This window comes from Excalfactoria chinensis, chromosome 3, assembly GCF_039878825.1.
Source record: "Excalfactoria chinensis isolate bCotChi1 chromosome 3, bCotChi1.hap2, whole genome shotgun sequence".
Lineage (NCBI taxonomy): Eukaryota > Metazoa > Chordata > Aves > Galliformes > Phasianidae > Excalfactoria > Excalfactoria chinensis.
The window spans coordinates 42,628,438-42,640,681 of NC_092827.1; the positions used below are offsets into that span (position 1 = coordinate 42,628,438).

At 44.9% G+C, this 12,244-nt stretch overlaps 1 protein-coding gene across 3 annotated transcripts in view; it reads right to left on the reverse strand.

Annotated features, from left to right (window-relative positions):
* The window catches only part of FYN (FYN proto-oncogene, Src family tyrosine kinase), a 130,359-nt gene that overhangs the window by 10,478 nt on the left and 107,637 nt on the right, over positions 1–12,244 (reverse strand). For all 3 annotated transcript variants that reach the window (XM_072331618.1, XM_072331617.1, XM_072331616.1), the window contains 4 exons: positions 9,899–10,078; positions 8,249–8,325; positions 7,998–8,151; positions 17–148 (listed from right to left, as the gene is read on the reverse strand). In XM_072331618.1, the coding sequence (XP_072187719.1) occupies positions 17–148; positions 7,998–8,151; positions 8,249–8,325; positions 9,899–10,078 (543 nt within the window). The remainder of the gene's footprint in view (positions 1–16; positions 149–7,997; positions 8,152–8,248; positions 8,326–9,898; positions 10,079–12,244) is intronic.

Genomic DNA, 12,244 nt, shown 5'->3' on the forward strand with positions numbered 1-12,244 from the left:
CAGACGGTTTTCTTACCTGGGTATGGCACTCTCCCTTTTGTTACCAGCTCTGTCAGTAGGATCCCAAAAGACCACACATCTGACTTTATTGTGAACCTTCCATACAATGCCGCTTCTGGTGCAGTCCATTTGATGGGAAACTTTGCACCTAGTGGAAGAAGAAATGAGTCTTAAGCAGAGTAGTGACAGAATCAAAGCACCAGTTTGCAGGTGACTGCTTTGTTCTGCAACACTTGCAGGTTGACAGAGCGAGTATTAACAAACAGCTCCATGGAGCCAGCTCCCAGGGGACAGCTGGGTGGAGTGTGTAGGGCAGAAAGGAAGTCTTAGCAGACAAGAGGTGGGTTTGTCCCAAGAGACGGCTAAGATTTTCATTCAGATTTGAAGTTTTATAAAAGAAAAGGGGCATAAGATCCAATGAGCTCAATGAAATAGAAATTCCTTCTCCCGGAATGCTTCAAATCAATGTTTCCCTGTGATACTTGCAAGTCGCAGCATCTTGAATAGAAGTGAGATTTATTAGAAATGTACCTCCCGGTTTCCCCGCTCAAGCTCAGCAAAATGCAAACCAAACAAACATGGTAAGAACATAAATTAAAAACAAACATCATATTTCATTAGAAACATGCAAGGATTTCAATAGAAGATTGCTACTCGAGATGCTTGGAGTGCAATGATGTCAAGGCACAACTGTGGCCTGTGATTTATAACTTGACAGTGTACTTTAAGCTCCTGGCACTGAAGACTGTAGTGCCTCAAATACGTGCAGCCTAATGTGCCCATCCATCATCAGGGCTTGCAGGATCCAGCTGTGGTAAGGATGGTAAGATAACAAGCCTTTAAACTCTGATTTATTTGCTTTTCCAATCATTTACTGTTTTCTTAGGGAAAATATTTTCAGTATGACTTTAAAGAAAAGTCTTGTGGTAATAATTAACTCGTAGCATGTACGAAAATATACGCAACCATTTCCCCGGTGCCTTGTATTAACATACAGGCAAAAGAGTTGCATTGCTTACCGCGGATCCCTAGCGACAAACTCTCAAATTCTGAAGCATACTGACTCTGACTCCTCACCACCCTTTCATAAAAGCTCCGTTAGCTTTCAGGATGAGTGTGGAAATTGTAACGCGGACAAATGGCTCTCAGGGAGTTAAATTATGGCACTGTTTACAGTTCCCTGCTGACACTGTTCCTACACCACATCCAGTGCTTGATGCTCTGTACTGCTCTATGCTGCAATCTGGGTTGGACCGAGAGTACAAAGCAGACGTGGCAATTCTCATTCCCTTACTTAGTAAAACATTAAGTGTGATAACTTTCTTCCTACGCTACACGTAATTGATCCTAAGAGAAAATATTACTCAGGAACAAATACCTTTTTTTCTAGTGAAAATTGCTGATGCTCAACTATGTCCTCCTATATAAAAAGATGTAAGATAAAGAAAGCTTCAAATCCCTAATGCCTGAAGTTAGGGACATAAGGCTAGTTAAGCATCAGCAAATTGGAGGTTCAATTTGCCAAGGTGCTGAAGGATTTCTGTGTGTCTCTTCACTTTCAAACAGCCTGCCTCTTAGGTATCTACATTAGCTGATCTGCTGGAGCTACTATTCTTGTGCTTAGCTTTGATCTCAGTCTCCCCAGCTAAAACTTCATGGGAATAATCTTGACTCAAAGTTTACAGAACCTCTTCTCTTGAAGTCCACCTGGACTGTGATGTCTGAGGTCTCCGCAGCAGCCATCACTGGAACTCCTGTCCTTGACCGTGGCCTGTCAGCACCGGTAGCCCTGTGGTACTGGATGAGCTGGGACTGGCATATCATCCTGGGGCTACACACCACTTTCCAATCCCCAGAAAACCTGCACGCTGCATGTATCTGGAGGTCAAGTTCCTTAGACCTGAAGGCATGTCAGTAACACAATGACTAACGTCCCTCTGTCACATACATTGCAGCTGGGATAGCACACAAATACTATTCCAACTGAATGAGGCTTGAAAGCCTGGACGTGGTCTGATCATGTGTGAGATGACCAAGCCTGAAGGTTTGCTTGTTCACTTGTTGCACATATTTTATTCAACAGCTACAATTTCTTTCTTTCTTCCTTTTTGTTTTTGGTTTTGCTTTTGGGGTTTTTATTTGTTTGTTTGTTTGCTGTGTTTCACTGAGAGGCTGAGCCCTTCATTTGGGCAGATGACCTTCATTTAGAGGTCCCTTCCAACCTCAGCCATTCTGTGATCCTGTTCTTGGCATTCAGATAGAAAGGGAGCATTAAAAAAGGCGTCTTTGGAGGAAATAAAACTCTTCAGGCTCCTTTGGGGCCAACTGTCCTAGTGTTTTCACCCTGCTGCTGTTGTGGCATGAGGAGGTGACTCTATGGTGTATTGAGGGGTCATGGGAAGATAGGAAGCAAGGTGGGGGGGGGGAGGGGGGCCACAATGTAAGCCCCACTGCTGGCAAAGACAAATAATGTATGCTGTTGATTTTCCTGATGGCAGGGTGACTACTTGTTGCATTGCTATGTTGCCTCTGCATTAGGGGTCCTTTCTAGACTAATTAATACAAAAATCACCGTCTGCATTCTTTGCAGTGTTTTCTGAACCTCAATTTGAAGGTATAGATGGGGAGAAGAGGTTGGCAGAGAAGCCACTGGAAGAAACCTGACTCCTGTTTTCCTGGTCCTGCAAGACATGCTGGAGAGCAGATGGTCCAAGAGCATCCCATAGCAAACTGGTACATCCGAGCCCTAAGTAAGGGAAAGTGGAGACCAGGTAGGATGTACCAGTTCTCACAACTGTAGTTTCAATGCATGCAGTGCCATAAACCTAAGAGATCACACATAGCTTGCTTAGAACAAGGACAGGCAACAGCAAAGGGTGAGGAACCCTCTGAGCACCACCATATGTGTGCTTCCACAGGACCTCAAACAGCTGGCAGCATCACTAAAGGGACACCTTGCCTTGGAGACACAGGGCACTTCTTTGAAAATATAAAGCAGTTGAACACCACTCTGAAGCCAAGTTGCTGCTCCCCTCTCTCAGTATGGCTCCTGACACAGCCCCTGTGCTTACCCTGTCCCCAGCATGGTGGTTGGGAAAAGCAACGCCAGCCCAGCTTATTAAACACGCTGACTCCGTGCTGCACGCAAATTACAGCATCAGATCACCAGATAAAATGCATATTACTGACAAGCCAAATTACTGATAAGCCAAATTACCCCAGCTGACAATGCAGCCTATCTGCCACTTCCAAGGCAGATTTTACATTGCTGGGAGGGATCTTTTTATTTTTTGCTGGAACACATTGTATTACAAACCAGCAGGTCAGTAACTCTGTCTGTACAAATTGCTCGCACACCGCATTCCTAGGTCAGGATAGCCTGTCTTTGCCCCAGAGCAAGATCTTCTTCTGTGGCTTTTATCTCCATGCCTTTTTGAAACATTTCAGCAATGGAAAAGTCTGTTTTTGGGTTTCTGTTCTGCATGGACGTGCAGCACGCCAAGGCTTCAGGCACAATGCAGGGTCAGATGCTTGCCCTGCCCTGGGGCACTTCAGTGAGCCCAAGCCCTGCTCCACTCCAGTATTCGCACCTGGGAGCTTGTGAGTTAAAGGAAGCAGCCTCTGCTGCTGCTTCAGGTTCTCTTCAGCCCCAAGCGAGGCTTTGTGATGAGGAGCAGAGGGGGCTGAGATAACCGAGCAACACCAACGTGCAGCTCTCAGCATGGTTTCTTCTGAGGCCTTCAAAAATCCCTCAGAGGTCTGTTGTTCAGATCTCAACCTCCACAAACCAGAAAGCTCTGCCATTCATGCCCCAGAGTCACTGCTGCATTTCCCAGAAATGCTATGAAGCTGCTGCCCGTTGTTACCTTTAAAACCAGGCCCAGCACCCTCAGTGCTGGAAGCTATGAGTATGGGAACTCCTGGGTGAACAGCTGGGGAGCAAAACTCAGCACCACATCAGTCCCGAGGCTGAAAAGAAAAGGCTACAAAGGGTAAAACTGAAATGCTGAAGTAAGCATGTAACAGGAAACGAGTCAGCCTCGGTAGGCGATGGGGAGTGCTGTGTGGGAGGGACCGCGCAATTGCATTTTTTGCTCTGTGAGAACTAACGTGAAATTAGGAGCATGGCAAAACATCAGGAGCCAAAGGCAGGCTCCCCAGGCCGATCCCTCCCCAGGAACTGGGGAATGAGAGGTACAACTGCGGGTGGGCCCAAACACAGGGCTAGCCCTCCCCCGACCCTGTAAAGCTCCTTTTTTTGGGGGGGGGGGGGGGGGGGGAGAAAGGCACCACTGCTACCCCTCCAGGGCAGTGTTAAGGAGACAAAAGTGATCCAAAAGTTTACAAACGCTTATGAGAGCTCCCAGAATAGACCTGACTTGTCCGGAAGGCATCAGAAAGATTCTTACTGTTTCATGTGTGCTTGGAGCAGCATTACTGCGAGCCCTGCCACTGAATGCAGTAGGAAACATTGCCTGGAAAATAACTGATCTTTTTTTTTTGTTTTTTTGTTTTTTTATAAAGGCAATTTAAATTTGTATCAGTTGCTACAGCTTTGAATAGTAACAGCTCTTCCCCAGCAGCTCCGTGGAGCACTCAGCTCAACAGTGCCATGTGCTTGGCCCAGACCCTGCAGAGCTGCAAACCAGATCAGTGCAGGGTAGCAGAGCTGCATGAGGAATTCTGTGCTGGAGGTCAGAAGTTTCTCTCCATCCCACAGAGCACCAAGAGTACCAGGGGTTGCCCTGCAAGGCTAACACAGGCATCATCGCTATGGAAGGACACAAGACTGAATATGCCCAACGCTGTGTGGGGGAAAGAGATGTTGTAACAGTGACAGCTAGAAGAACCAAGCCCTGATGGGGTGGACTGCAGTAAGTTCCCTGCCATAGCCTTTAAAATGGGCGTCACTTTAATAGCATGTTTTTTTCCCTTTGATTACTCACTTCCTCTAGGAGTAAGAGGAGCCAAATGTTCATTACAAGCCAAGAACTTTTTTTGGTGTGTATTATTTAATGGCAGCATATAGCTGCTGGTCACACACTTTAAATCATTAGCAGTGTGACCGTCTCTTTCCTTCCTGCTAATTGCTGAGAAACGGCAGAGCAGACAACGAAATGCTTTTTATTTACCTCTCCTAAATCAGGAGCAGTCAGACCTCCTTTGTTCAAACCAGAAAGAAAATAAACCGGTGGGTAAAACGTTACCACCAGGTTGAGTAATACCCACACAGGTTCAGGAATCCTGCACTCTAACCCGCTGCAGCTCAAAGCATCCCCATCTGTTTCCTTTCAAAATATTTAATCGGAGGCAAAAGTGACAGTGGGGGAAGGGAGACGAAGATCAAGCGAGGCCGGAGAATGCCAGCTCTTCCCCAGGCTGACAACAAGCTCCCCGCTAACTCACTTACAAGCCATGAGGAGGAAGACTGCTGCAGAGAGAGTGACCGAAGGCTTTAATCTTCAGATTTCGTAAGGCAAAACATTTCCTCTCTCCCACAGGAGCTGCCAGTCTGCAGCATTCCCCACCCCCCTCCCCTCCGCCAGCCAGGTTCTCCTCCCCTGTCAGAATTCCCAGTGAAGCAGCGGTCAGCCAGATAAACAGAGCGGTCCCCAGATGCATCCCCTCAGAGGCTGAAGTAATAGGTCATGGGAAACAAGCAAAGACAACCGTTTCCTTCTGATACTGTGGTCGCCACCAAGCAGCGCTCAAAACTGAAGCCGAACTGAACAAACAGGATTGAATTTCACTTAAGAGAGAAATTCCAGTGGCATTTTAGAAGCTGTGTTTCTTCCTTGATAAATTAATGATCCTATGCTTAACCCTGGCTGCCCACCTGCCTTGGAAGCCAGACGAATTGCAATGAAAAATAAATTGAGAATAGGTTGCCTGGCCAGAAATGCACTCCTCCCGAAAACAAGCGACCTATTAAGAAAGGGTGAAAAAATCATTACCAAAAGGGAGGAATCATTTCTACAAGATGTCTGCGATTGCAGGTCGTTGAGTCTCCATTCCAAAGTCCTCTGTGGTCCTGAAGGAGTTCAGCCTGACCTCAGTACAGGGAAGAAGTACGGTCCATTGCCTTGAGTATGAACAAATTTGAGTGACCTCTCACCACGTGCATCATGAGATGTTACCATGCACACTGGAGTCAGGTCTCCTCAGTGTCACTGACACAGGTTGAATGCCAGGCCTTTCCTAGCTGCTTTTTCCATGATACAAGAGATTCTACAGTGAAAGAAGGGCAGGGCATGTCTGCCACTATGTTCCCTCTTCCTGCTAGTCCTGCCATTTTACTTTCTGCTGCTCAAAGATTTTCCACCCAAAATCCAATAACTTACTGTCTTATACTGTCTGAGCTTTTCCTCAACGTTGCTCATGCAGGTTTTCAAGGATTACTAACACATAAAGAAGGCAAAACAATTTGAGAGATTTAAACCAGGAAGCAAACAGGTCATCAGAGGATTTCCTAGGGATCATGGGCTTGAAGAGATTTGGCCAGAAGTAGGTTACATACTTGTCTTTTCAAACAAATAATTAGTCATGTCAAACTATACATTGGGCTGTTTCCAAAGGGAACAAAAGGCATGGCAGTAAAACAGACAAAAATGGAGATAATATAGAAAACAGTTTCAAAGCCATTTTACAGACTGGATCTGGCTGCCTTTTTCAAGTAAACCCTTCTTTTTTTGCAGAGGGGAGAGACAGGAGGCAGCTTGCTGTCCAGCAGAGCTTGCACTGTTATTACTCTACAGGGAATGACATGAAGCTATTTTTTGCGAGCAAGGAGCAATTCTCACCCTCAGGTTCCACTCAGTAGCAGTTAGCTCTGCATTAGTACCTACAACATGTTCCTCAAGGACCCCCACAAAATAATCAGGGCTTGCTTCCTGAATGAAGCCAGCAGCTGTTAGTGTAGATGCAGCCTGCACTCCCTATCCCTGTGGCTAGCTGCTGCTGTGAGCAATTACGAGGGTTGTGATCAATTGGAGCACTCTGGAAACTCCGTCTCATTCCGTCTGCACTTGAAAGTTACAGAAAGAGGTTAGCTCTTTCCTAAGAGTTAATCTGCTAAGAAGAGGGACTTCAACTAAGAGAAAAATCTTGCAATAGGAAGGAGTAAATGGAGGTTATGAAGGCGCATTTAGCTGACCCTTGCTTTCTGATGACACGAAACACAGTTTAATGAGGCAGTCTCTGGCTTCAGAACTGAGAATGGACAGAGTGGTATTTACCGACACATATTAAGCAAGCACTACAGTGTACTGCCAGCAGAAAGAGAACAAAACTGTAGCTCGGCAAACTTGGATCAACATCTGACAACCAAGCATGACTTGTAAAGAACAACTCACTACAAAGAGGCTGTGTCACGGCTCACTCTGAACACATGCACACATGCTTTTTTAAAAAGCTTCAATACTATTTGATTTGTTTTTACAGCGTATCAGTTGTCAGTGGTGCCCAGCATTCTGCGTGGAACTGGAAAATGGCTTTCCTGTTAAAGTAACTTTTTAAGTTCTCAGGGAGACAGCTCTACTGCATGAAAACATGATTCTCAGATTTCTTTGACCAGTCCAAATAAAGAAAGTAAGAATAGCACAGCAATGTTGATAGTGGTTAGCAAAACCTAGAGGGCACACCATTAAAGAAGTAGCTGACACAGGCTGATTGGGGGTTATCCTATTCAGGCTTTCTAGTGTGGTAAGTAAAGTATCAGCTTTGTTGTAGCACTACTAGGGCCTCATCATTACTGTCACTTCAGCCAACTGTGCTCCCATTTATTACCTTTTCTTTAAACAGACCAATATGAAACAAAGACAACTGATCAGATATCCTCTGCAGGACGTGCCTTCAGCAGTGGAGTTTTCTGGACTAGCACATAATATGACTTCAGGATTTATGAAAGCATCTCCAAAGCACGGGAGGGAGAGGTTTTTAAAATGGTGTTCTCCTGTCAGAAAAACGATGCTCAGTGCTATTCCTGCCACTGCACCTACCTTGTCTTGCTGTATACTCGTTGTCTTCGATCAGCCTTGCTAATCCAAAGTCAGCAATCTTGCATATTAGTCCATTCCCCACCAGAATGTTTGCAGATCGCAGATCTCTGTGTATGTAATTCATTCGTTCAATATATGCCATTCCTGCAGCCACCTGTGTGAAACACAATCGAGTGCGTTTTAAAAGGAAGTCAAACATCTGCGAGCTTTGAAACGTGCACACCTAAGTGCTCAGCATTCTGAAGACACACCTGAGCTGCCATGTCCACTAAGTTTGGTAGCTTCAGAGCTCTTCCTTCTCCATCTTTTAAGAAGTCTAGCAAGCTCCCTGTAAATGCAGAGATGACACAATACAGAAAAGTTAGGGAAACAATGGCTATTCATCAGCTTGGAGGTGCAACAATACGTGCAATATTAAATACAACAGTGCTTTGAGTTCAAATGGACAGTTTCAGGAAAAAAGACCCAAACCAACAAAACACAAAACAAGCAAACAAAAAACCTGGAGTTTTAAAATTCTCCTACTATACTTGTTTCACTCGGCTGTAAGACTGGCTTGCAAAGTCTATGCCACTGGTCTAAACTGTAGGGAAAAGAAATTGTTTTTAATTTTCCTGGTCGTTACTAAGAAAGCTGATCTTTCCTCACTTTTCCAGCGCTCTTTGAAACTGCATTCTTGCTGCTCTCGAAAGGTCTCAGCTCACTAAAAAGTGTCAGCCTGGTTCCAAGCCACACAAGCTATGGAAAAAGTCAGATCTCGGCTCAACCTTCTCTGAAAGAAAGGTCAGCCTGAAGCCTGGTACGTCTAAATGTCTTAGCATTAAGGGGCTAATTTTCCTTAGAAAATTAGTAACCGCACTATTTGTAGCCATCCTTCTCCAGGTAACAAACCACTAGCTGTGGCATGAACTATGAATTTTAGAAGACCACTACGCGAAACTAGAGAAGACCAAACAGAGATCAAATGGAAGTGATTTTAGCAAAAGCAATATGCACATAACTTCCACGTGAGAAGGAAAGCAAGGAGGCTCCCCGTAGCTTTAAAATTCTGCAGCTTTACAATCTTTCACTTAAACACAGAAATGTGGCAGTCTCCTTTAAGCAAGGTCAGTGAACTGGTTTAAGGGGAAAAGACAGATGATTAGGCCTTTTTCCCCTGATAAATCCTGAGCCTCAAGTTCAGAACCAAACATATAAAATGGCACTGTAAAAACTAGTAAACTAAGCCAAAATAAACCATGTATTTCAGAAGACTTTTGAGAAGTTGTTGTTTTTTTTTCTTTTAAAGGAAAAAGCACATGCTTGTCATTGAGACATATGATTAAAATGTGAGTTAGTCAGTGTTTGGATGCCCCTGAGGAGGGAGGTGGGCAGGCACCTGCCAGGAAAATAAAAATCAACTCCAAATAGACTGAAAAAATGTACTGAAAACTTCAGTGTATCCTCCAATGTACAATGAAATTTCCCTGTGAGAACTTACGTTTCCTATTTGGTTTCTTTGCTTTTCCAAAACAAGCAGATTTTTTTGCTCTGCTCTCAGCACCCCTGCTGGAAATCTGATGGAGTTAAAGGTTTTCTTTTTCTCATTTTACTACATTGTTACCATCTAGGTAGCTTAAAGAAAAAGAGGAGTTGAAAGGGAAGGGGAAGGGGAAGGAGAACGGGAAAGTGAAAAGAATCTAGCACAAATTTTCTTAATGTGTTTCTTGCTTGTGTATCTAGGTGATTTTAGGCCTTCAGTCCCAAACAGCTGAGTGACGGTTCTTCTGAAGCCAGAAGTGAATTTAGCTTCCTGTTCTCCCTTTCCTTCCTCACACACTGCTCACACATCACACTGCACCTCCCTCTGAGCTTCATAAAAATAAATGTATTGCAATCAATGGCAGTAGCTCCAGCTTCACCTTTGCTCATGTACTCCGTGACAATATAAATGGGTTCTTCAGACACCACAGCATAAAGCTGGACCAGTTTGTCATGTTTTAGCTTCTTCATGATTTGGGCTTCCTCCAAGAACGATTCTGGAGACATAGTGCCAGGCTTCAGAGTCTTGATAGCCACTTTAGTATTTCCATTCCACGTACCTAAAAGCACAGACACATAGTAAGATTAAACGGCTTCTATTCATTTTTCTGACTGGTACCTAATGTAATGGAGGAGTAACCTGGCAAGGACACAATATTACTTTTGCAAGTGTGGTTTCATACTTTGCCTTTCCATTTGTTTTCCTCCCATTCCTCCCTCATATTTTAGGTTGTATTTTTTTTTTGGTTATACAAAAAAATAATACTCCCCTTGGCACTGGGGCATGATCTCTCATGCCTTACTCAGACAATGCTTCCAGTGGTGTCCACAGAAACCTCCTCTGAGTAAGAAACCCGGGACTGCTGAAATCTATCTTCATGCATTTCCCTCTTAACAAGTAATGACGCCAGAAAACAACACGGTTCCACTCACAGATTTGGATAACAGAACTGGCTAAAGCCAGAACTTTCCATTTGCAAGACATTTTAACTTTTTTTTTTTTTTTTTTTTTTTTCCCTTTCTTCTGAATTACAGGGAAATAATATATATAAGAAAAAATTCCCAAGCAACAAATTCTGAATCAATTTCATTTCAGAAACACGGTCCTATTTCCAAACCAGAATGAGTCTTTGTTCTTCTCCTCCTCACCCCTGGAAGCCCAGCAGCTGCTGACTGAAAACGCAGAGGTTCCTGCTCCCCTCACTCCATTCCCAGACCCTCTGCGGCACCTCATAGCAGGCAGCAGGCCTGCAGACACGCCAGAACTGCTCCTGAGGGGCTGGATGCTCCTGGAGCCTTGAACCAGCCCCAGGACAGGGAGAGCCAGAAGTGCTGGGGTGAAGTGCCATGGGGTGGGTGTATGGAAGGGCAAGCACCTGGCTCTAGACCCCAGAAGCCTGCATGAGGCCCTGAATAGAGGTGGGATCTGGGCAGGAGGGATAGCAAAGAGGCACTTCCTTAGTGCCTTCTGGTAGTTCCTGGGCCAGGCTTCCCAGAAGCTTGCTTCAGAGGCAAGGCTGACATGGATCTGAGTTACCAGGAGCATGTGGAGAGGGCCATAGCCACCAGCCCCAGAGGTGCAGGATTCCCAGCAGCTTGCTCTGTCAGCTGGCAGAAGTCCAGGTAGAAGCATCTCAGCTATGTGTTTTCATGCAGACTTTTGGAGCTGACAGACATGCACAGAACTATGCCTGTTCAGAAGAATCCTTGGCTCTCTTTGCTGATAAATTCACTAACACAGTTCTACAGTAAGAGGAGCCAAGTGGAATAGAAGCAATGGTAAGTGCTTTTAAAAATGGTAAATGCTAATTTAAAAGTGTCTTTAAAAGTATTTCTTTTTTAATGCAGCTACAAGCAGTCCAGACTTTCCTCATCAGTTCTCTACATAGCACTATGGCAGCGCGTCTTTCAGTCTGGATCTCAAACATCCCATATAGAATGTGATCTGTTGATGGGGAGTTGCTGTTTCACAAGGTAGGAGAACAGTACTACATGACTTCAGATATTAATAGCACTGGGTAAAATCTACTCCTCTGCACATGAGCATGAAAATAGCAGAAGAGGTACACAGTACATTGAATATTTGGGCTAAAATATAGATAACATGCATTTGTTAAAAGCACATCAACAATCAGTTACTGTGGCTCAGGAACAGACTAATGCAAAATACCTTGATTGTGAGCTTTTGCAACCTGCCAGGGCATAAATGAGCTAGGATGCTTTCTGAGCAAACAGTCAGCTCCCAGCTGCTCTCTCACCTGGTCAAGGCAGGGGAGAAGAGGTTGGGGAGCTGCTCTGAACGCTGCTTTTCATTTTCTTGACCACTCATGCAGCAACACACTGCTTGAGCAAGCTTTGAGATGCGTATTAGCCAAAAGTGTGTAATGCAAGCTTGTTTTTTTTTACTTCTGCCAGCTCACTGACAAGCGCTGTGACCACTACTAGTGCTGGAGTAAAGTCCTGAGCACCTAGGGCAGGTTCCTGAGCTCCTGGTTTCACCCAGCCCTCCAAAGCACAGCTGAAGCAAGGCTTTGCTTCAGTAGCACTAATGCACAAGCTAGGAAGGATGCAGCTTCACCTTCTGATTTCAAGCAGAGCTGCCAAAATCTCTTCCAATGGGTGAGATGAAGCACGTCCTGTAGGGAGACACTGAGACACAGACCTGCAGAGCAGTCTCTGTCACTTGCAGAAGTGCCCCCAGTTATCCAAACTGTGGTGGGAACCGA